The 26,835-nt window shown below is 26.8% G+C and overlaps 1 protein-coding gene across 1 annotated transcript in view; it reads right to left on the bottom strand.

The window, feature by feature from the left end:
- LOC147065018 (uncharacterized) overlaps positions 1-26,835 on the bottom strand; it is a 93,969-nt gene that overhangs the window by 61,367 nt on the left and 5,767 nt on the right. The window contains exons 2-3 of the mRNA XM_085957352.1: positions 12,090-12,262; positions 11,690-11,924 (exon numbers count right to left, since the gene is read on the bottom strand). Coding sequence (XP_085813478.1) covers positions 11,690-11,924; positions 12,090-12,262 — 408 coding nt within the window. The remainder of the gene's footprint in view (positions 1-11,689; positions 11,925-12,089; positions 12,263-26,835) is intronic.

Raw genomic sequence — 26,835 nt, 5'->3', positions numbered from 1 at the left:
CAATAGTAAGAAAATTAAGTAAATGCATTTTATTGGACAGTAGTGAGATAACTCTAATAAACATGCATGTAAGATACAAATTTAAAAATTCTCCTGATAAGAAAGATAATTCGAAGCAAAAATCGATCTTTCAATGTATCCGAAAATTTTTGAACACATAAACTTTATTGGATTTTTAGGAGTAATATATAGACACACAGTTGCTGATTTTCTGAGCGTATCTATTACTCAAATCCGTCGGTATCCCAGCTAGATGGTAGGTTATTCTTTTCATGAAATGTTATAAAACTGAGAATAATTTCTGATTAGAATGTGATTTTTAAAGCTTCGATCTCATAACGCCATGTAAAGTTGAGTGAGATGACAATCAATCGATACTTGCCTATCGTTTAAAACATGTATTTATACACAATATATATACCGTAGACACCATTTTGTAATCTGAGCTTGATTCAAATCAAAAAAGGATAAAAAATTTTTATTGGATGAATATCACCGTATTCACATTTTATGGACATAAAAAATCTACATTTTTAATCTATAAAGTATTAAATTAATAGAATATTTTCTAAATAAGCGATAAGATGTATAAACGAGCGATCCATACTTAGAAATTCAACTTTATAAAAGGAATCCAAACAACGAATAGAGATCCTATTTCAAGCGAAAATAATATACAAAACAATCATCATAACACTAGTAGTAACTTCACACAAATGAAACATTTGATTATAATTGAAAAGATAGAAAAATTTTGAAAAAGAAGCAATATTTCGGTTGATACTACATCACTAAATCCTAGAACCATGAATAATATTAGTACCAATGACCCAGATAGTGATGAAAGCAGATTTTGATCAGAAATCGCAAATATTCGTATTTACTACAAGAATTTTAAGCATTTAAATGTGCTAAATATAAAAAACAATCGTACCAAGGGAAGTTTTCTAGAAAATAATGATACTGTGAGACTTGAAGATAGTCTATTGTGGTCGATAAGAGAAGAGATGCGCCATGGATTACATATTCGTAAAAATCTTTCCTGTCCATATGTTACTTTAAAAACATTTAAGAAAAAAATTCCAGACGAAGATTTCAAAACACATATTTTCTGTATATATTTAGACCTAAAACTATGCAAAAAGCATTTTACGGTAAGGTTTTCTGAAAAATAAAAATCTAAAGATTTTTCGGATGAATTTCTTTGCATAGATATGTGTATTCTGGTAAATATTTTTGAGAATAAGATCAAACGAGATCGTTTATGTGCATACATTTATGAAAGTCGCATTAGGTTGGTTATTTATAAGAATCGTTTGGTTTCGGACCTCTTCGAGAATCAAATACAGTTGAAAATGCTTGAAATATTTTTCATTTCAAATGCTAGAGAAATAAGCTGTCGTTTACACATTGCTGAGTTACGCTTCAGCCGTGAGGGTTTAGATATCCAACAAAGAGTATTTTTCAAAGAATTCAATTCTATTTTAAACGTTGTTGAGAGCGAATTCATAGCAGAAATCACACATTTTAACGTAAAAATTGAAAAATTGAAAGCAGATCTTCAAAAAGAAATGAATGTAATTCTTAAAGTATACGATAATCAAGAGAAATTTTTGACAGAAACTGCTTGCTATAAATGTTTAAGCACGTTTAAAATTATTGATCGAAAGGAATGAAGGGAAGTTTATCTTAAATATTGTTCTCTCATCAATAAAATGCAATTGGAATATAATTTTCTTAATGACTGTTGCATAAGATACATAAAAAAATTTCAGGTGTAGTTGTATTCTTCCAAAATACCATACATGTCGCATACTCATGTTGAAATAAACACACCTTCTGAATTTTCAGCCGTTGAAATACATGATAACTCTTGTATTGATAAAGAAAAAACAAATAAGTCTCTTAATTATCCGGAAATTCAACACATAGCAGCCACTGATACAGTAGAAAAGAGAACAATTTCATCAGATTATGAGTATAAATTAGGTTTTTAGAATGATGAAGTATCGAGAACACTACTATCAAGATTACTTTCCTGGTTATCTAGGTTTACTAAAAGAAAGGCAACAAATACTAAAGTTGCATCCAATAAAACAGGCGAGATATCTGTATCTGCCGTAAAATCAAAATTTAATGGAAATCACATAGATTCTACAGATTTAAATGTGCCCAAAAGTATTCCATACATCATTGGTATATACAATATAATGTACATGCATGCTTTGAAACATTCTGATGATCAAGGCTTAAGTAACAATTTAACTCAAATTCAATACCATCCCGATAAGCAAAAATCAAACCACGAAAGTGAAAACCAAATTGGAAACCCGTGAAATTAATAATGTTGAATCTATTGATAAAGAAGAGCCTTTAGAAGAAGATAAAATTATAATAGATAACAGAACCACCATAGACTTTTATTTAAAGTATTCAAATTGCTTTGATGTGCCTTGCAGATTTCTAGCGGGCAGAAAAGAGTTTAAGTTTTATTTTGGAGATTACAAATGTAATCTGGAAGCTACATCTCGCAACTCTATTGTTTATGAAAGCACAAAAAACCGGTCTAAAGATATCAGGTTGATAAAATACGATTATGTAATGAATTTCTCAATTCTCTTTTCTGTAATATGTGAAAAATTGATGTTTTGCCACTACAAATTTAGATTTTCTAAAATTAAAGTAATTTTATACTTGCTCCAAAAATCAAAAATAGGAATTTCTATTATGATTCATGCCAATGCATCCGAACGTATTCAGTGGTCTGAAAAGAATTCACAAGATTACAATGAAGGCATACGAAGTGTTCTGCTTGAAAACAAATCCTTTCAAGCGCAAAGTCCAAAAAAATCAGACTTGAAAATCATAACCCCCCGATCTGATGTGAATGATAATTATATTTTTACTGATCTAAAAAAAAATTTGAAAATATGGAATTTACATGGAATTATCGATGCGAGGGATGTCGTATGGGGAAAAACGAAAGAAACAGAAAAAACAAGATATACAACAACTATAAGTGGTCAAAAGACAACAAAGCAGAAATTATTCATACAAAAGGCTCTTTGCAGATTAAAGAGAGTCAAAACATAGAAAATGAAAATCTTTTATATAGTTATTCTAACCATGACAGTACACATCTTAATGAAAAAAATACTTTGCATAACAATCACGATGAAATTGTTAACAGGGCAATATTTGATAGAATAAGTGATTTAAAAAGCAAAAAAGACGAAATAAAAGGTGAATTGAAAATTTGCTTAGAATATTTAATAAAACATTGCACTTTTGATGATGGAATTACTTATAAAATAAAGCAGGTATTTTTTAAAAAAATACAAGATCGGTTTATTGTTAAAGGAAACAGTGTGTATGAATTTGTTCTGGATTTAGAAAATGATGAAAATACGAGTAATTTAGGTGATAATTAAACATAAATAAAATATTTCCTGCAAATTAAGATCTATAAATATTTTAGCTAATTATATTAAGATTCATAATATAGTGGCTTTAGTAAAAATGTCTACTAATTATACTAAAAATATATATTAAATTAAATAACCAAAAATCACCATATTTTGTTTTTAAACTAAGAATTTAGGTTAAACAAAAGTAACTTTAGTTTAAAGGTTGCTGCGCTGGTTTTATAAAAAAATCTCACTTTTTTAGGTTATATATTACTTTTATCTAAAAATAATTATGTGCTTTTTTTTTGAATAAAATTATAATATTGTTTTTTTAAAAACATCAGAAATATTACATTTATTTATTTGCATTATTTCGTGTATTATAAATGCAATTTCAAGATTCTAAAAAATTTAAAAAATATATTTTGTATGTTAAAATGCTGTGCTTTTATTGTCATTTTTTATAGATAAGCATAAAAACAATATAAGACCAATATTTGGACAATGCAAAGGTACCGAACCAAAGATTTTAAGTGTATCTTAGTACCTTAGAACAATAATTTATAATCACGAGAAACCTTTTATAAATATTTTGAAACTAGAATCAAATAATATAAAAATTTGTCGTAGCGATAATAGTATATTTTAGAAGTATATTATAGCTCTATAAACAATATAATTTCTAAGTTTTAATGGTCTGGCATTTGCTTTGTGGCTCGGAATCAAAGAAAACTAAAAAACCTTTATCAATAAACATGTTTAATTAGGAAATTTATGGCGAAAATTAAAGTAATTTTATTATAATTTTATTTTTTTGCATAATATTGGGATCATAAATATTTTAATTGTTAAGAAAGAGGAATTTTTTATGCATAAAACCCCAATCGACACTTCTTCTATTTGCAATCTGGCTCTAAAAGGGCAGCAAAAGAGCTAATTTAAATCAAAAAGTATTATGATGTATAGAAGTTTGATATAAAAAAATTCGCGTGAAATAAAGCGCATGAAAATTGTATTCCATAGCAATTATAAGGTGTTTTATAACAAACAACTTAAAAAAAACTATTAGCATTTTTTTAAAAAATACAGTTTTAATGCAACCCCATATATAAAAACGAATTGTGCATTACTTTATTATATATTAATGTGATATATCTGATACAATACTATTGGTGTAAATATAAATTTACTTTTGTTCAAAAAATATTTATAAAGTAAGAATTAAAATATCTAGTTAAACCGATAATATAAAATTTAAATGTATAATATTACAACAAATTGTTAATGAAAATTCTTTTTTAACTTTAAAAAGGATTACAATTTTAATATTGAATTAAATTTTTAGTCGAAAATATTTAGAGAAAAAATGTGATCTATATCAATTGACAAAGAAATTGCGTGAATATTATTATTAAAGGTATTTTAAATGATAAAGTTTCTACCTTTAATTTATTAAAATCATCACTAGAATATAGTTATTTTTCTGCTTTACCATGTAAAAATAAAATAAAAAATCGAAATTTCATGCACTAAAGTTTATAAAATAGAAATTGATTTTTATATATCAACTAATGGTTCGATTGGCAAAAATTATGTAAAAAATTTCTCTCTAGCTCCAAAATTCGGGATTGCGACGTATTTCATGATGTCTAATTGAAGAAATTCAAATTGGATTTTATTTTAGTTTTATAATTATAAATAACGGATATTTAATGGAAAATTTCGCTTTTGTCTTATCTAAACACATTAAAATTTAGTGTTTTATAGAAAGCCACGCTTAATAATCATTTTTCAAAAACGACGGATATTTGTCTTCGTTATCTACAATTTTCGCAAAAAAACTAAAATCAGCTGTGTGTAGTATTGACTGCAATACTTTTTGTAAATAAGTATGGCTAGTAATATTATAGCCCCCATCCAGAAAATATACTCACTTGAAATAGAATTCATAAATATTTACAATAAATCTTTTCAAATGATCTTATATATAAATAAATACCATTTGGTTTTTATTTAATGATTATTTAAATTTAACTTGGTCTATTTTTTAAAAAGTAAATTAATGCATAGAATTCAGACGTATTTTTTTACTTAGGGCTGAAATTTGCATTTCACCATTATTTTATAATATGTATAATTCTCTGTTGTTTTTTCATATTTAAAAAAGGGATTTATTACGATAAAAAAATTTTCGAATATATTTTTTAAAAAAAAGTTTATGGGATTTTATTTGCGCTTTTCAATCATGGAATAAATTACAAGAAAACAAAAAAAAGACATCACTTTTTAAATCCCGAATAACAGATTTAAGTCAAAAATTTCTACTTTATACATTAAATTATGATATTATTTTGAAATCGATCTTGTAATGAATAATTTACAAATAATTTAATTTATTAGAATAAGAATGAATCTTTACATATGCTAACGAAACAAGAATATTTATATCTAGTTTGACCCATAAACTTGTTTTTTTTACTATTTTTCTTTTAAACTTATAATATTGCAGATGTAAAAAGCAGGAATACTATACATTGCTTAGTCTAATTCTTATATTATCATTAAAATACGTTTGCCGTTCTAAATCATGATTGGAAGGGTTTTGATGGCAAAATACAAGCATTTACGGATATTTTAAACCATTTTAATACTATTCAAATCTAATTAAGCAAGTGTTACTACATCATATTGGAAAACTTTTACTTGTATTCCTATTTAAGTAAAAAAAGATATGAGCATGCAGATTTATTAATGCCAAGATTCAATATTAACATATTATTGAAAGTTTACTAGACAGGATTTAGCAGATTGAAGATAGGTGGAGGATGTCTATGGATAAAATAATCTTTAAAGATGCTTAAAATGCAAAATTTGTTAGATTTAGATGATAATAAATGGTAAAGTTTTATAAAAAAATTGTAACAAGATAGTGTGGCATTTTATTGTATTAAAAATTCAAGAGAGTTCGCTACAGCTTATTTTATACAAAATATTAGTTTCACATACTTGAAGCTTCCGTTGTTAAATATATATGAGCAAATTTTTTTATAAATGTATATTATGAAGGTTTCAAAAGAAAAAACCACTTGTGACACTTAATTTCTGCCAGAGAAAGTTATTTATAGGAACTCATTTTAAAATATAAATGTATAGATCTATATATACTTGAATTTAGTTAAGATTTTTGTGAAACTATTTTTATAGAAATCATTTTATTGCAAAAGCCGATGTACGCTCATATTTTATGATTCGATGTTGTAGCTAAAAAAAAGAATTCTTTAATTTAAATAGTTAATAAGTGAAGAGTATATCTAAATCATTAAAAAAACACGATTGGATTAGTCATATCTGCAATTATTATTAGTAGCATTGAGCAAATCACATATTTAAGTTTTAAATTTGAAATGTGTTATTAAAAATACAGCGATATAATATTTGATGTCTTTAGTAATTAGGCGTGATTTTTATACAAATCGCATACGTTCGTAAGTAGTTTTTCTAAAACATAAATCCCAATGCTCCCCCTTTTTAGATTATAGCTTTTAAAGTTATTTTGATTTAAAATAATAATTTACAATTTTTTTTGCATTATAATTTATCATAGAAAATTTTGCTTCATATATCAAATATTTTCGATATACAATTATGCGGAATTTATTTGTCTGCAAAATTTAAGAAATATTATTATGTTTTAAAACAAATAAGGCATATTCGAATTATGAAAAATATAAAAAAGAAACATGGAAGACCCATATTCAAGCCATTATCATTATATGCCAAGCTAATTAATTAAAAGATAATATCATTTTTTAGGTATATTCGCAATTTTACAAAAATAAAATACAATAGAATTTTGTAAAATTTTCACAAAAAAAATGGAATTTAAACAATCTAAAAAATTATATTGAAAAAGGATTTAAACGGACTCATATCAAATTTTAGTGGTAAATGATAGAACATACAAATTATAAAAAAAACTAGATTATAAAAACATATAAAGATGGGGTGGTGTATAAAAACCGGCAGATAAAAAAATACGTATTTTGCAAATTAAATTCAAATCAAAAGTCAAATTTGGATATAAAAACAAAATATTTTAAGGTTATAGAATTGTTGTGAAAAATTATAACATAAATTTAGTTAAATTAATATTTTCTAAAATATAATAGTCGTTTAAGAATAATTATATTAACTAATTATGATCAAATATTGATCAAAAAATCAAATATACTTATTCAAACATTAAACCTAAATAAACGATAACATATCCATTATATTATCGCTGATTTACGAGATTTGTGTGTTTTAACTATTAAATAAATTTCAAGGAAAAAATGAAAATGTTATCAGCCACAAAGATCTCAAGAATATCGATTAAATCAATATTTCATAAATGAAAAAAATTAAAATGATCTTGAATTCAGTGATATTATATCAATTCAATGGTGTAATCTTTTTCTTTAATGAAATATGCATCACAAAATTAAATTTAGTGTTTACCATCTAATATAATTTCTTGCTTTTATTCCATAAGTATAAAATTATGGTCACTTGGGGATTTTTATATCTATTTTTCCTATTTTAATCAATGAGTTAATTCAATTGAAGTTTCATTTTAATCAGTTGACACAAATAGTATTTTATTTTGGATTTAATTTATTATATAGCTATACGTAGTTTTTCAATCAGAACCTAAGATTGTTTTTATGATAGATTTGCCTTTTACCTTTTTTCACCACATTATGTTTATAACCTTATTCAATGACTCTTCTTCCCCCAATACTTAAGAGTTTGGTTGATTCAATATTATTATTTTATTCAATTCCACAAATAAAATATATTCAGCACTGTAAAACTAGGATTTTCTTGTTTTATATATCCCATCTTTTTTATATGTTATTTATATATTTTTTCCTTTATCAAAAGTTGTATATTAAGGAATTCAAGATGACAACGGAAGCTGAAGCACATGCATAAACAACAGTATTGAGAAAAACACAATTTATAAGCCTTGAAAGTAGAATATATATTCAGGAAGACTTTAAGGACGATTTTCTTATAAGAATATACATTAGATCGGTTAATACAGGTCAACATAAGGTTTTGCGCATGCAAACATGAAAAGTTAAAGAAAAAAATAACCCTTAGATATAAAATTTACCTTTATTTATGCCATCTGATTATGTTTTTTATGTCTAATTGTCAATCGGATATTGATATTTTTTGTAATTTTATATTCTTTGACATGAAAGTTGAATATATTTCATACTGTATAATCGTTTGTTTTGCGGTATTTTTATGTATAATTTTTTTATGTCTTTTGATTATAATGAATAATGTTCCAATTACTACATCCTTTACATACAATCAAAATTCAGAATACAAAAGCCTAGTATTTGGTCATATTTATATACATACCATATTGTTATATGCTGAATATGAATTTAATTAAGAAATTAATGATTCTTATATAACATTTCATAATAATTCAATAGATTTTTATCGCTGAAAATATTGTAAATAAATTTAAAGGCAATATTTAATTTATTTTTACACGGTTTACACCTGCTGAATAATTTAGCATTTCCTTTCATGTATCTATATTTTTTTCATTTTATCCGAAAATTTAAGTTTAAACTAAGTTGAATATTGCACAAACAACATTTGTTATTTTTAAAATAATTTATAATCAGTCTAAAATTTATTTTTTATATTTTCGGTTTATGTCGGTAAAGGCCCTATTTGTTCAATTTATAGTAAATTAAAATATGCATATGTCGAAGAAATGCAATTCTACTATAAACTTAGCATGATTTTATAATATTCTAGATACATCAGCTTTTAAAAATCAATTTAAAACATTTAATGGTGCCTAAATCTGTTCAAAAAGGTTCGAAAGTAATTTTACCTTTATGAAGCCTCTAGTCGAATATGAACATATAGAAAGAAATTTGCCTTTTTGAGTCACTTTAAATATACACGACCCGATATGAGCTGTGATTTTATAGGCAAATATTATATTTATAGATTAAAAAATTAATTTTTAACAGGTCAAATGCTAATTTTTTAGAAAAAGAAGGTCATTTTATAGTATTTAAAGCACCCAAAGTAAAACAAGTTTCATTCAGAAATCTAGAAAATCGTGATTTTTTATGTAAATGATGTTACAAAGTAATAAACCTATGCTTCTTTGTTTCATAACTATAATATATAAATTACTGGTACTGACTAAATTAGAAAAAAACTTAATATCTTAATGCTAAATCACATAAAAATAAGTTATATATTTAACGTAGATAGTTGCTCAATATTTTGAAATTCTATAATACGCAGCATTCTAAATATAACAATCCAAACATACAGAAAATTGTTTCAAATATGATACCAAGGATTTTTTAAATCCATTTTATTGATGAAATTAGGCAAATACAACACTATTTATGCATATTTTAGTTTCTAAAACAAAATTTCTTTTGAAAATACAGGAAATATTAAATATAAAAGAGGGAATAATTATACACATTTTTTGATTATGTGGGGTTTAAAGCCTTAAATTGACTATTCTTTCCTTTTTAATAATTTAAGGGCAAAAATAGAGATCTGGGGGGAGAGTTAAAGGTTGTGTTTTATTTTTTATTATTGTGGTATATTTCTCTTTGATTTTTAGCAGTATTAAATTCTGGATATTTCCAGGTATTAATATGTATGTTTTTTATGGTTATTTTTTCTATATATTCAAGAGCACGAATTTACCAAAAATACTAGATTTTTTAGTTTATTTCTCGTTACTATAAATGCATATTTCACAGAGAATCGAGTTTTATTTTTTTAAAAATGAATTGCTTATATAAAAAATCCTTCAGATTTTAGTGCAAATTTGAGTCTTTTGTATTTAATTATAAACTTTTTTATATAAAATCGATTTAAATATTTTCAACTATGATATGCTTTATGTGTTATATTTGAGATCATAAAAATACTTTTGCCAAAAAATAATTTAGATATAACAAAAGTTGCATGCAAAATTTGAAAAAAAGTAAAGATTCATGATTTTCTTTCTATTTATATATCCTAAGCTATTTTCTTATTCTTTTTTTCTAGGTCATATCTTACATCTGGTAATATTCTTTTACCCAGAAGGAAAATTCCGGTGATAAAATACATCACAAACAGAAAGACAATGAATATAAAGAACACCCATAGCTTTCCTCCTATGCCTGGTAAGTAATTTAAAATAGTGTAGAGAATAATTTTTAAGTTATTCATAACCAAATTAAATTCTCGTTGTCCCTTAAGTTCATCAATCAGACCTTTCACTATGAAGTAACTAAAAATACTTGAAATATGAGAGGTTGGAAATGTAGAAATAACACAAGGTATAACTTTCTGCAGAAAAAAGGATGATTTCAAGTCGGGCATTGTTTTTTCTAAAATAAGTAGAAAATATGAGTATAGCGGAGGAACTACAAAACAGAAAAAGCCATAAATTGATAAGACCCCGATAATAAGTTTCTTATTAGACAAAGCAGAGCCGAAAAATAATCCTACGACGGTCGCGAAAATGTTAGATGCTAGCAAACTACCGAAATAACTCTTCGTGGCGATTTCGGGTACAAGATACCTGAGCAAACAAAAAAATATGAAAGACATCACATTATTAATCATATTATTTAAAAAAAAGATTCCTAAGTAAAAACTCGTTACAGTGTATGTCCCAACCCCTATTTCTCGCTTTGAAATCAAAAAAACATCAAGAAAACTCAAAGCGGAAACTCTTAAATATGCAGGAAACACCATGACTAGGCTTAAATTTGTAGAAAATAATTGTAATAAAGGATTTAAAATTCGCATTCGCTTATATTTTGTAAAATCTATAGCATTAAGACCCCAACTCATGATTATCTGCTCAGCGTCTTTTTCGATCTTTTCTTTTAATGCATAAATTAAGTACAAGATAAACAAGTAAATTAGAAATGGGCCTAAAATACTTTTTAAGAAAGCGAATTTCTTTTTTGAAATAATCTGCAGTTGTCTTTGAATCAAGATATAAATGTGGAAAAAACTAAAGCCGAAAGAAACCCTTGTTTTGTTTTCTTTTACACAATTTTTTAAGATGCCATCTTTTTCTGTTAAACTACTAATATGACGAGCTCCGGTATGACACATTTCTATTAAAAACTCGGGATAAGTAACATCTGGTCTTTTTTTCATGCCAGAATCGGCTATAAAATTGTCAATCTCGGATATAACGCCATTGTATATTTCTTTTCCTTTTGAAAGACAAAGAATTTTATCAAAAAGATCAAATATTTTTGAACTTGGCTGATGAATCGAAAGAATAATGATTTTATTATCCTTTACTGCCAAGTCCTTGAGTACTTTGCAAACATCAAAAGCTATAGATGAGTCCAAGCCACTCGTTGGTTCGTCAAGGAATATTATTTTCGGATCACTAATGAGCTCTATTCCTATCATTACCCTTTTTCTCTCTCCCCCAGAAATTTTCACCATTAAAGACTCGCAACAATGTTTTAAATGTAATACGCCCAACAAATTGTCGATTTTTTCCTCTATCATTTGATTGAAAGAAATTTTTTGATCGCTTTTAAAAGGCTTAGATGATAATCTAAATTTTGCGGCATACCGAAGTGTGTCTAAAACAGTTAATTCTTCGTATATAACGTCATCTTGATCAACAAATCCAGCTTCATTCATCCATGTATCTTCGTTTCTTGGCACTCCATTATATGTAATTTTTCCAGTAGTAATCGCCTTGGGTGTAACTCTACCAACAAGTGAATTTAGAAGTGTTGATTTCCCGCCACCGGATGGCCCTATGATTGCAAATAACTCACCTGGATTAGCTTCACCATTACATCCATTTAATATGTTAAAGTCTGTTCGTCCAACATCTGTTGTTCTTTTTATATTCTTAAGCTTGATATGTATATTTTCCCATTTTAAAGTCATATTAAAAGCACATTATGGTTCATATAAATTCTTTTTTTTTAATCTACCCAATTGTAGCCCGGATATATGTGATTTTCAAATACCATATCGAGTTTTAATCACATTACCAAATAAAAAATCTACATTTTTGACAGGTGATTTTAACATTTTTATATACTATAAACAATGATATAATACTCTCTAGTTATTTAAAAATTCAAAAATATATAGTTTATAAGAAGTGAAATTTCAATTTATTGACTTCAAAATATTTAATGCCCGTGATATTTTTAGTGAAAAATTTTATGTAAAATATAAGGATTTCTACAAGTGTATATGATAAAATAATTTTACAAAGAATCAATATGAATGCAAAATACATTTTATAATTACACGATAAAAACTAAAATTAATTAAACTCAAATGTTATTATAAAGCTTCTTATTATAATTGGTAGCTTTAAATGAAAATAAATTTCCATTGACTTTATTTGTTATGATTTTCATATAAAATATTTCAAATATCAAGGCGAATATTATTATGAAAATTGCCTCTATATCAAACTAAAAAAACCGCATTCTATTGCTATCGGTTATTTAAAAACTATTTTAAAATTAAAATTGCATTATTTACGCAAAACTGATATGATATTAATATTATCCTTATCATTCTATACAATTAATTGGTTCGTATGAAAGAATACATGAATTTTTATTTAAAATGTCAAAAAACTCCAATTTAATTAGATTGCTATAATTTTTTAGGGCAAAGAACCATTTGTGTTATGGACTAAAAAGGGAGAAATTAAATATGGTATGTATACAAGATTTTTTAATTTTAAAAAATTTAAATGCATAAGATCAGTATAATTTTTTTTAATTAAAGATTATTGTCCATCGATAAATTTGTTTTAAGATATTAATTACCAAGAAAATTGTCTTTTTTTGAAAACTTGATATAGTATAAGTATCTTGTACGAAATACTCTGCCTTTTTGATAATTAAGTGAGTTAATATATGTAAATTGTTAGAAGATCTTTATTATTTATAATATTTCTTCCTCTCGGCGCAAAATAAATAATATATATCGGGATTTAGTAAAAAAATATCATGTGGTTTTTTAAAGAGAGCCATGATTTCTATAATTAACTATCGATATCTGAATCTTATAGTTATATATAATATAATATAAAAAATATACAAAAATAGATATAATCTTCTAAAAATACTGCTTATTATAAAATTAATAATTTAGACACCTCATTGAAATTTAATTATGCAATAAAAAGGGAGACTTTCTCTGACCCAATGAATTTCCAATTTAATTAAATATATTTTTAATACATCTCAACCGTTTTAGACACAAATAATATATAAAAGGATTCTAAATATTAAAAAAAATAAAGTCGTGAAAAAATACGTAAACATGAAGAAAGCACGACCAATTAAATTCTAAAGTTTTTTTATTTTTTGTTCGAAAACCGGGGATTTAAACAAAAAATTTACATTTATCGGACATAAATAATGTATAAATAAGTGGGTTTGCTATTGTATTTTACCTGTTCTTGAGATTTTTTTTACATTACAGTTAGGATTTTATATTTTCAAAAGCTCGTCCAATATTTAAAATAGAGGTAAAGATAATATAGAAAACTAATTATTTTTTTATTTAAGGGCTATTTTTATAGTCGTAATTTTAGTTTTTGTTCTCAGGCACTGCTTGCTTGATTCTCTGTACACACAGCGTATTTATACTTTAGGCTATCTTCTCCTTTCCAAAGTCTTCTTCAATACCCCTTCTTCTTTCAAGACCTATTAATTCAAGGGTTTTTCTCAATCCCAAAGAAGAAAATTTAAATTATTTATTTTAAAGCGATATAAAATATTGATATTTCTAAATATCTATAAAAAAATTCAATTGAATCATGTGCTTATAAATAATTCTTAATTCTTGGTTTATGCTTAATAAATGATAAGCATTACAGAACAAATCCAGATTAGAGTATCAAAGTAATAAAAGTTTAAGCTTAAACTTAAACGTTTTTTTAGTTTAATTTTTAAATTATTACTCAAAGAAGCAAAATCATTACATTTTCTTCTAATATACATAGAATAATAACGCGTTTCTTAACACTTCAATTTTTTTAACTAACCAAAGTGAAACTTCTATGATTTTTATTTTTCATATTTTATAAATCTAAATAAGATTAAACTTTTAATAAAACTCATAATTTATTTGAAATTAAACCTATTTTTTTAATATTTTATAATAAAAAGCAGTGATGATTGTGTAGTCTGATATTTCAACCAAAAATCTCAATATAAATATCGAATATTCGAATTTCTTATATGCAAAGCATTGTTATCTTACACAATAAGCAATCAGTGCCGTTTTAGTTTAAGATATATAGTAGACACTGGTAGGCAGATCTAAAGTAAACGAAAGCTTATAGACTCAAACATACACTTGATGTATAATTAAAACAAATGACTTGATTCCTGAACGTAAGTGTAAGTAATAAAAGGTAAAAACAGCATGATTTGAATTTTATTCGAAGCAACAACCCAATTGATGTAGTCTGATAGCAGTAGTTATCTTTTTTTTTCCCGGGAGGGATTTATACGATTATATAAAATAAATTTAATCGTAGAATGAACACTATATACATTTTAAAGCCTTGAAGGTAGTATAACAAACATAATTGCATCACTTATGTGGTTGTGCATTTTTTCTGCTGAAATATAGTTTTCTCATTTTAAAAAAGATATGATCAGATTATGATTGCTTTATATAGCTATCTATGGGCCGCAAAAGAAATGATTAGAAATATTAAGCATTTATCTTTAATTGCATGTTTTTCCCAAGAACAACAAAATGTACCTTATTTGCAAAGAAAAGATCTGAGTAAGCACAATATACTCTGTTTTTAATCAAAAAAATGCAGGAATATAGTATTTAAGTAACAAAATCTACACTTATAATTCAAAGTTGGATATTTAGTGTATAAAATGAATTAATAAAAATTTAAGAAAAGAAAAGGGTATATTATTTTTTTAATATGATACTTATGAATTTTAATGATAATTTTTAAAATTTTTGCTTAAAGGTATTTAAAATGGCGAATGATTTAAATTCGGTGAATATATCAGATTTTGAGCCTAAATGAAAAGGTGGAAAACACCGTTTTCTGGTTTTTTTTTTATATTATAAACCAAAAAATTTATAGCTGTTTGTTTCTATTTTAATAATAAATAACAAATTAAATGTGAAAAAATTCAATAATTTTATATATTACCTTTACATTGCAAAAAATTCAAACATATATCCTTTTCAATTAATATTCCGAATTATTTACTGCAAGAATACCTTTATTTCCCTTTGAATTAAATAACTCGCTGTTATTCTCATTTTCAACACAATATTTCGGCCTTCAGTAGTGTTCATATAAAAACCAGCTAATTAGATATATAAAATCTTTACTTTATTTGACAATTTTGCATTCAAACTTTAATTTTTTGCATTTAGCTTATGGAATTTCAACCCATCGGTATATTTAAGGGAAGCCGATTTTATAATTTACGAAATATTTTACCTTTGAAGCTTTATAGTCAATTTTCTTAGCGTCAATTTCATGTATTCAGTATATGTCTATTTCAATTATAAACCTTTAACTCGATGTCCCCGATTTTATTTTCTTTTGCTATTATTTTAATCGTAAACTCCAAGGTTTATATATACAGCCCATATTTTATTTTTCTCTCTTTCTACTTGGCTTCCACATATTGTTGAATTTCTAAGTTCATTTAAAATACTATTTGAACAGCATCCAGCACCACTTTAATTCCTGTAACTGGTTTTAGAAGTATTTTTGTAAAATATTAAAAGAAGCCCATCTATTTTCTAGCATATATCATGAAAATTGTACCGCTTCCTATTATAGTACTTGTCTTGCCGTTCGTTTTTCACCTTTATTGTTTATTTTTCACATATAATAGTGACTTATACAGAATTTGGCAAATATTCTTGATTCTAAATTTACAATTACGTTTTAGAATTTTTAATGCTTCTTTTGTGTTTTCCATGATTTCTTAAATGTCCCACACTTCATTTTAAAGAAATTTATTCGATTATTATATATATTTTATCTTATTTAATATGTCATAAAAATCAAATTCTGGAGAACTTAATGGCGAAATCGTTTTTAGTTTTAATTTAATGTACCACTTATTTTTTTATTTATTGGCCATATTTATAGTTGTAATTATATTTTTTGTTCTCAGGCACAGCTTGCTTGATTCTCTGTACACACAGCGTATTTATACTTTCGGCTATCTTCTCCTCTCCAAAGTCTTCTTCAATACCCCTCCTTCTTTCGAGACCTATTAATTCAAGGGTTTTTATCAATCCCAAGGTTTGAATATATGCCCTAACCTGGTTCGTGACATCTAGTTCCTTCAGGTACCTACTATGATATCGTGTCACCACACCGTCAACCAAAATTAAAAAAGTAATTTTTTATTATGGTAGATAGTGAAGGGCTTTAAAGTACATAAAAATGTGTATTGATATGCATAGTAATTCTTTATAAAAATCATAGAATAAAATTTTATGTATAATGAGAGTCTAATTATAAACATTAGATGATATAGAAAACATGCAACAGGGTTATAATTTAAATATATAGGTCATTTTATTTTAGTGAGACTTGATTTATTATAATTAAATATTATAACTTGATTACATCAACAAGTTAAAAATTACCCCATATGTTAAAACATGGGACGGTGTGGGGAACATATCATAAAAGGTGCCCGAAGGAACTAGATTCACAAACCAGGTTGAGGCATATATACAAACCTTGGAATGTGAATAACCTTTGAATTAATAGGTCTGATAAGAATGTGGGGTATTGAAGAAGGCTTTGATGAGGAGAATAAAGCCGAAAGTAGAAATACGCCGTGCGTACAGAGAATCAAGCAAGCTGTGCCTGAGAACAAAAATTAAAATTAAAACTATAAATTTAGCGCAGGAATAAGATATACATTTGAACACATCTATTAAAAGAAGATATTCGATATTATAAAAACTTACATTTAGCCGTATTTTTTTAAAATATGTATTTAGCTTGTGTGTTTAAAATTAAGTTATTTTCTTGGTGTTGAATTTGCATCAGATTAAATATCAATAGCTATATTAACGTTTAATCAGGCCGATTTCTATTTATCCAAATCATTATTGTCGTATATTATATATGATTATAGTACCATAAAAGAAGACGATGGATCAATGTAATTAACAGTACCGAAACGACATCGGGACAGCAGCAGATATTACATTGCATGTACCTCCATTCGGGGAGAACCTCAAGAGAATATCATAACATAGATATCCAATACCGAATTCATGCTGACATTATGCACCTAAATAAGAAGCCCTTTAGGCGAATAGTCTAGTCCGCGCTCATAAATACACCATTTGACTAGGCGAGAGATTAAAAACTAACTATATATCAAAGATCCTTAAGCAACTAGGCAAACGTTTCCTTAGAAAATAAAGATCCCTAAAACAGCCCATCCAATTCCTGTAAAATGGCACCCCAGAGTCGGAGAAGTTCTTCGAGATGATGAGAGAAGCAGGTTATCCATTTGATAGCCTGTTTCTGTCACTTCAGGCTTTAATTGACAGGGCCATCCGAGATCCCCAGCCGGAAATAAGAATCGCATTCTGTATATAGCAGGTAACGCTCATAACTTCTATAGTTTCAGCAAGTATGTAGAGAAAGTTATTACATTAGAATATGAAAGAGATGGCTGGACGCAGAGAGCACAGGCTGACAAGATTATACAAATAAAATCCAAAAATATCATAGCTGCAAAGTGCATGCACGAAAATGAAAAATTACAAAGTAAAAGAATATCATGAAACAAGAAATAAGATAAACACTGCAATATTCATGGAAAATACCATGCAAAAGATGAATGATGGGTGTTAAAAAAATATAAAGAAAAAGGATAGAATTATGCAGAAAAGAAGAAGGTTGAAAAGGTCGAAACATATAATAACGAATCTAATGAAGCAAATATATATTTCTTCTGCACAAATTCAAATTTTAAAAAAACAAGTGAAAAAAGTTTCATCGAATTTGGCTATATCTACAATAAAAAATCACAAATACTCCTTAATACGGAAGCTGATATTACGATATTACCAGAGAATATTGATTAAAAGCAGGCTAAAATACATCCAACTAACAATAAACAAAAGCAGCAAAAAAATATAGAAATAAAAATTAGGGGTTGAATAGTCAATATAGCATATAAGATCCGCGATCATGAATGTAAATTAAAAAGGCTTTTGTAGCAGAAGCAAGAATGCATTCTATATCACTTATTACACAGGAAATTATAACGAATTCAGAATTGTTAATGCTAAGTTAATATAAATATATAAAAAGGGACAAAAAATATGGATAAATCAGCTCTTGTGCAGCCAATGATAAAGAAGAATATCTTTTGGCTTATAACTGGAGATTAAGAAAGGCTTTTCCGGCATATTTACAACTTACACCCCGAATAGACTATATACAATTAAAATAGACGTAGTTAATACAGGAATACAAGCACCAACCTAATAAATAAACCACAGAATCCGAGTTAATCTAGAAAATAAAGTAGATGCGGCTATCGAAAAAAAACTGAGTATTACATAACCCAAAAAGCCCTTTGTGATAGTACCAGAATTATAGAAAAAAATTCGGTTATGCGTGGATTATAGGGCACTAAATGAAAAAACAAAGAAAAACACATATCCGCAGCCTAGAATCGACGAAATCATTGATAAGCTAGCAAGAGAAACGATCTTTGTACCATGAATGCGTTTACGGAATATCATCAAATCGCTTAAGATGTAAAAAAGATGAGAAAACAGCTTTTAACCGAAAAGGTTTGCTTTTTGATTATACAAGAATGCCTTTTGAGATATTCAAAGCGTCTATGATATTTCAATTATTTATATATACTGTATTTAAAAAAGGGAATACTTTATAGTCGCGATTTCGTATCTAGACGATATCATAGTATTCGCGGAAAACACCGAAGAGCACAAGAAACATATAGAAGTTATTCTAGGAAATTTTAAAACCGGCAGAATGTCTCCCAACAAACAGAAAAGCAAGTTCTTTAAAACAGAAGTAAGGTTTCTAGGAAATATAATTTCAAATAGAATAATAAAGCTTGACAAAAAAAACATAGCGATTAGAGAGTTTAAAAAACTAAATACACTATGAGAGATACGTTCATTATTAGGATATTCAAACATCAGCAACAATTTGATTCAAAGTTACGCGACCATAGCATATCTTCTGATAGATTTACCCAAAAGCAATGATATGAAGAGTCAGAAGAAAATTGAATGGTCAAAAGAGACAGAATAAGGGTTCAAGAAACTGAAGAAGATATAGAGACAATAAAAGATGAGCCTAACCACGATAGGAAAAGAATTTATCGTAAAAAAGGAGCTTCTGATGTAGCAATGGGAACCTTGTTATAACAATTGGATGACAAATGAATAAAAAATATTTCATTCTAGAGTAAGAAGTTTATCAAAGCACAGCAAGTTATAACCTACAACAGACAAAAAAACATCGGTCTGGGAAAAAAGAAATTTTAAATTTGATCACTAATCAAGAGAAAAGCACTTTTTACGAAAAACAGATCATAAAGCACTAAAATATATCAAGACAGCCATGAATACAAATAGAAGAATATCAATATCGCACTAAGACTACATGAATTAGCTAAAAACTAATATATAAAGGCGATCGAATATAGCGAATTTCTTAAGTAGACCAAGCAAGAAAGAAAAAATAAACCTCGCCAAACAAGTTATCCTAAAATCATCTGAAAAGGAGGAAATCGAAAGGCAATATCATAATTTAATAGAACATGGGTCGCCAAATAACATCTAATTCTACACTAAGAAAAAAACACAACTGAAGTGGTACATATAAAGATGTCTAATTTTTGTAGAAAAATGTGAAATATGCAGTAAAGCCGGGATTCAAGAAGAAACACAAAAAACAGAGTGGTCTAACATAAATACCCGACGAAAAATGGGTGATTAATTTAATTGGTAGAATACCCAAAGACACAAGCAGCTCTTATATATTTATCGCTATAGATTACTTTACCAAATAGATGGAAACCAGAAAAATTACAGAAAAGAGTGGAGGAACAATAGAAAAAGCAATATAAGATTCATACTAGATAAGCACGGAATACCCACTAAAATACTTACAGATAATAAACTAGAGTTCTGGAATATACAAATACAAGAATATTGGTTTTAAGTATAATATTCCATGGGAATTCTAACCACCGAGACAGTCGGTTCAGTAGAAAGAGCGAACCAAACGCAAATACAAAAAAGAAGGAATGTAACAAAGTCTGGCGAGAAAAGTTGTGGTCTGTTGTTGAGATAGGCAACAAGCGCATGCAATAATTATTATCATCATCATATCATCATTTTAAGGGTCTACTAATAGAAATTCTAATCGAATTTACTTTATTTATTTATGTTTTACTTCTATTACTTTTTATGTGGTTCGCTTTATTTAATAGGAACTATTGCTTAACTGCTGCGTCTCTCTATGGGACTCCACCAGTACTTCTGTCACCCGTAAAAACCGTGGATCAAGCCTTTTCTCAAAGGCGGCAATCATTATGTGGAGGGAATGTGATTATGTCTACTTTTCATCGCTAATGCATACAAGCTACAACCACACTCTACACTTACCTATATCCTTGCTGAACGGTGTGGGTTCTTTTTCCATACTGAAGGCACAGTTCAACGGCTTACACAGCAACCTCCTATTTTTCATGGCTTGTCAGTGCTTTATGGTTCACTGGCCACCCCCTTGAGTATTTTTCTTATGAGTAAATCGGAGAATAGTGGGGTGGGTGGAAGTGGAACCCGCGACCCCTGACCTAGGGGTCAGACTTGTAAACCACCATACCATACCACCCTAAACGTAATTATATATAATTAATTTAAATAAATTAATTCATTATTTATGGGCCATATTTATAGTCTTAATTTTAGTTTTTGTTTTCAGGCATAGCTTGCTTGATTCTCTGTACGCACAGCGTATTTATAGTTTCGGCTATCTTCTCCTCTCCAAATTTCTTCTTCAATACCCCTCCTTCTTTCAAGACCTATTAATTCAAGGATTTTTCTCAATCCTAAGGTTTGAATATATGCCTCAACCTGATTAGTGACATCTAGTTCCTTCAGGTACCTTATATGATATCGTGTTATATAATTAATTGGTTTTTATTAAAATTATCACTAATGGTTAAATCCATAACAATAAAAGTATAATAAGTCATAAAATGCAATGACATGTCCGACACAAATAATAATGCAATTGCATATCTTAGAGCCAAGATACAAGGTGACTCTGAAAAATATTCTAAACAATAGAATAAAAGGAAAAACCATGTATTAATTAACGTTAAAGGGGGAAATATACAAACGAAGAATTATAAGATGATAAGATTGCAAAAGATAGTGAAATTTTATGTATTTAGCAGTGGAAATTTTATTTGACTCATAAAAAAAATTACAAATCGAATAAATAATACCGGTCGAAATATAAACCACAAATAAATCCCTATTGAAATTGGATCCATCCCATTAAAAATATGCCTTTTAAATTTTATTATCCGGTGTCTAAAAAGATAGGCATTTAATAGAGAGACTATTTTATATAATGTCTGATCAAGAGAGAATTTTCGCGGATAGATGGTACTTACCTATAATAAAAGAATAATGTTATCTATAATCGCTTTCCAGGCAAGAAACTTCAAAATTGACTGTTTAATCTACATATAATCTCATTTTATCAACATAAACAAAAATTATATATCAAATAATATAAAAAAATATACAATGTGTTAAATTTTTCGGAAATATCATTTTAGCTAAATATCTCGATCAATTTATCTTCAGTAGATCATAAAAAAATATTTTCTAAATTAATCATGCATATAAATGAACATTTCTATTTCTTGATGGATCAATTAATGGTTGAAGCCTCATATAAAGATCCTTTATGAATTTGATGTAAGAAGATTACGTTGATTGAAATAGATACAACTAGAATTGACGACTTAACAGAAGTTGAGAATGAAAATATGGGAAGTATGACATCTTGGCGCATGAAATTGGTTTAATTTACAAATGTAAAGCAAGAAGTATGCTATATGTAATGACTTGGGATAGATTGGTTACAAAATTTTGTAAAAAAAATGTTAAGAAGTATAAAATATTAGGCAAAGTAGAAGCATACATGCAAGCTCTCACACTTACAAGATTCTTGTACTCATCTCATTTGAGAGAGGAGGAGCAGTTGATGAAGATAGATCAGGCGAAGGTGTCAAAAGATGTATCAAGGTGTTGTGCAATATTACTAATAAGCCGAACATGTTAAATAGATATATTTGATAATAGAAAATTAACCTATAAGTCATATTTAATTGTTTATGGGTTAATTTTGTTATTGTAATTTTATATATTTAGGATTCTACTCTACACTCGGAAATTAAAACATATTCTTAACGTTACCGATGAACAGATAATATTTTAAAAATTAAATTTAATAGATATAAAATAAAGCACTAACTTCGATGTGGAAAATACATGCGATTATTTGTCTAATCATATTTTTAGATTCATAAAAAAACGTTGAAAATTGGGAAATCCAACACTAGTCTCTTTCCGAAAATATATGTAGATATCTGACATGAATTTTTCTTAGATTCGCGCTAAAAATATCAATAAAAGAGACAAATCGACAGTATTTTCAAAAACATTGCTTCATCGTGTTTTTAACTTCGTGCAAAATTCTTAAATTATGGAATATAGCACCTACCCAGATTCAAAAAATATATGCCTCTTATTAATATTTTTTCATTTATATAGAATTTGAAAAACCTCATCGCTAAGGATTATAAATCAGAAAAAATGTTCAATAGAGCAGTAAAAATACATTTGAAGTTCAATCATTATTTATATAATAATCATCGTATATAAGCAACCAAGTATTTTACCAAAAACAAAGAAGTTAGGAAAATAGATCTAAGCTATTTCACTAACTTTTATCATAATTTTTAGCTTTCGATTGCTCATTTTGAATAGATCTGAAAAATCCAGCTGGACTGACTACAAGTATTAAAATAACATGTTTTTCCCCGTTATTTTCATATCAAAAACTAAATCTGGTATTTACGATCCAAGTAAGTCTATACGTTATATAAATAGTATTTATTTTTCTTTCTGTTACTTATTTACCATTCTAAAAAGTTAACATAAGGTTTATATATTAGGTGATTCAGATCATGAAATTATCTTGGTGAAATATACAATGTTAAAGTAATTTGTCACATTTTACGAAATTTAAAAGCATTATAAAGGTTTTTAACATAATCTTCAGTGAATTTTTTATATTTTATGTTACATCCCTGAAACATAATATAATCGTTGCACTCGTAGTTCCTAGATATAAATGCTGATTCAAATGTTAATTGTTTTAGTTTGCAAAAATGTAAATACTTTCAAGGTAGTAAAAATGATCCGCAAGTTAATCACAGTTTTTCCAGAAATACCATATATAGAGTTTCAACCTAAACATGCACATTATTTTGCATAATGTATCTCACGCTATTTACGATTTTTTGGACCCATGGTCCGGTGATTTTTTGAGCGGGGTACATTTAAGTGAGATCCAGTATCGATTGAATTTTTTTTTCTCGCCCACGCCCCATTTCAATTAGCGTTGTATGAATCATATTAGTTACGAATAAAATTAAAAGAAATAATCAATATAATTTTTTTACCCGTAAAAAATAGATAAATAATTTCAATTTTGTGCAAAATCACGAGAAACAACGCACTAATATATGGGCTTTTTTTATTGTCTACATTAATTATTTTTGTAATATTTAATTACATTGCTCGCGATTTTTCTTCTATTTTAATAGGTTATACAAAAAAATTTACTTTCTAAAAAAATCTGCTAAGGTTTAACTATTGTTTTTAATAGTAATTTTTTCCACCTTTTCTTATTTGCACTTCTCTAAATAAGATTCTAGGGATTGGAAGGATAGTAATTTTTGAAAAATGATAATAAAAAATCTTTTAATCGCAAAAAATAAATGAGGACACAAAATTGGACTATGTTGTATTTCTATATATTCCGTCTCTTGAGAGAAAGTGACGCCATCAGGAGAAAATTCAAAAATTATGCATTTATATATGATTAAAATCATCAGAACAAAGCTTTTAGGCATTGTATCGCAGCCAAATAAACACTTAGGATTTTTAATGCCCCAAGGAATATAAGAAAAAAGGCACATAAGTATGAAATTACCATAAATAGTTTTCTTTATTTTTTTTTGAGAATATATAATTGATTCTAATATCATTGCAACATCATGATACAATAAGTAGAAGGAAACATATAAAAAGCTCGATACAAAAAATCGATATGTTTCGGCTATAAAAATAAAAGTGTTTATAGCCTTAAAAAGTATAAAAATTCGTAAAATTATTTATCAGTGAAATAAAAAAAATGCATTTACTAGAATCTAAACCAGTATAAGTTAAGAAATAATAATTAATGCACACGTCAAAGTGAGGCATTCTAAGAGTAACTATATCAAAAAATTATCTATTAGGGCAGGATAATCAAAATGGAGATTCAAGATACTAACGAAAACATCTTTCTACTATAATTATCATAAAAATCCGGTTTATGAATATATTTTATACAAATAACAGGAAAATTCAGAAAAACAGATTTATAAAATTTTTAAATATTATACATATTTATATATAAAGTTCAAAGTTTGATTCGACCAGAAAACTGTTTACAAATTTTTATATGTAATGAAGCGTAAAAGAAAATATTAATTATTCCTAAAAATTCAAATTGACATCGTAATTTAGAAAGTAGCGACAATTAGGTGACTGAAGTTTTTTTTGCTCTATAAAAGTCAGATTTAATATAAAAATTCTATATTTGATTCCTATTGTTCTCTATATTTTACCCATTAAAATGCTTAACATGTTTGTATTTTTCACATATTTACGAACAGAGCCTCAAAAATATCTTGTAAATTAAATTTTAGGCTATATTCTTTTTTTATTCATTTTTGATATTATTTTCATAGTGAAATAATTTCCTATAAAAAATCCATTAAAAAAATTCTGTTTTCGAAGCATACTATACTTAAATTGAACTAGAAAAATTTGGCACTCATTTTTAAGTTATAGCTTTTTCTAGCCGGTTCATGTTTTATTTTTATTCAATCGATTCAATTGGTTGATCGAGACTAATAAATTATATTTTAATCTCTTGTAAGGTTTCTTTAATTTTGCATTCACAATAGTAAAATTTTATAAAATGCACTAAAATCTAGAAAACTGACACACAAATATGTTAATAAAGATTTATAAAACTTCATAAAAATATTCCAAAATCTTATATTCGTCCTTACCGCCCTTTGGTATATTTTTAAGTGTACTAACCACATTCCTATTACTAATTTTTCTATTTTCCTGCTGTAGCAAGATTTTTTTATAAATATCCACTCCTTGTAAAATATTCACCATAACCCTCGAATTTAGATGCCGTAACCAAAATCTGGTTTTTAAGAATTAACAGCTTCTGTATTTCAAAGAAATTGTATTTTCATCATTTCATAACACTTTTTATTTATCACATCTTACTACGTCAAAATTCTTATTAACGGGAAAGAATCCTAGGAAAAATATGTCATTGTTCAATGAATTACACAAAAAAATATAATATACATTTCTTATATGATCTTATTCTAAATTTATACACTTAAACTATCATTTACTTTTAATATTGTCCTTTTTATCTTAATAATTGAGTTTATCTACATTGTTATTTTAACAGAAATATTTTTCAAACTCTCCTTTTCACTTTTTTGCTTTTAAATTTAAATGAACCGTATTAAGGTTTCACAATTGAAAAATTTGTGATTATTAAAATTTGCATGCTGAATAATTTGAAATAAAAATACTTCTATCTGCATTCTCAATCGAATATAAATTAGCATATGAAATAAAATTCTGGCAGTAAATGACCATGTTATAGTAGTAATAATAGGAATTGACAATATTTGATGGTCTTTTTATGCATAATAAAATAATATCATGAGCCAAACAGAATTTAATAGCCTCAGTCTTACTAGGTTTTTATGAAATATTCAACTATGGACGCAGATTACATTGTTTGCTTCATTACAATGTCTTATGTTTATTTGTATAAAATTAAAGTCAAAATATTCGTGTAAAAATATTTTTAATAGATAATTTTACACAAAAATATTTTTTTGTGTTTAGTGATATCCGAATTCAATTCATTTTCCGCCCTGGTAAATAACAGGGTTGA

The sequence above is a fragment of the Rhyacophila brunnea genome, unplaced genomic scaffold, assembly GCF_057557595.1.
Source record: "Rhyacophila brunnea isolate RB1 unplaced genomic scaffold, BYU_Rbru_1.0 scaffold_67, whole genome shotgun sequence".
In the NCBI taxonomy this organism is placed as follows: domain Eukaryota; kingdom Metazoa; phylum Arthropoda; class Insecta; order Trichoptera; family Rhyacophilidae; genus Rhyacophila; species Rhyacophila brunnea.
This window is presented reverse-complemented; position numbering and strand designations above follow the sequence as displayed.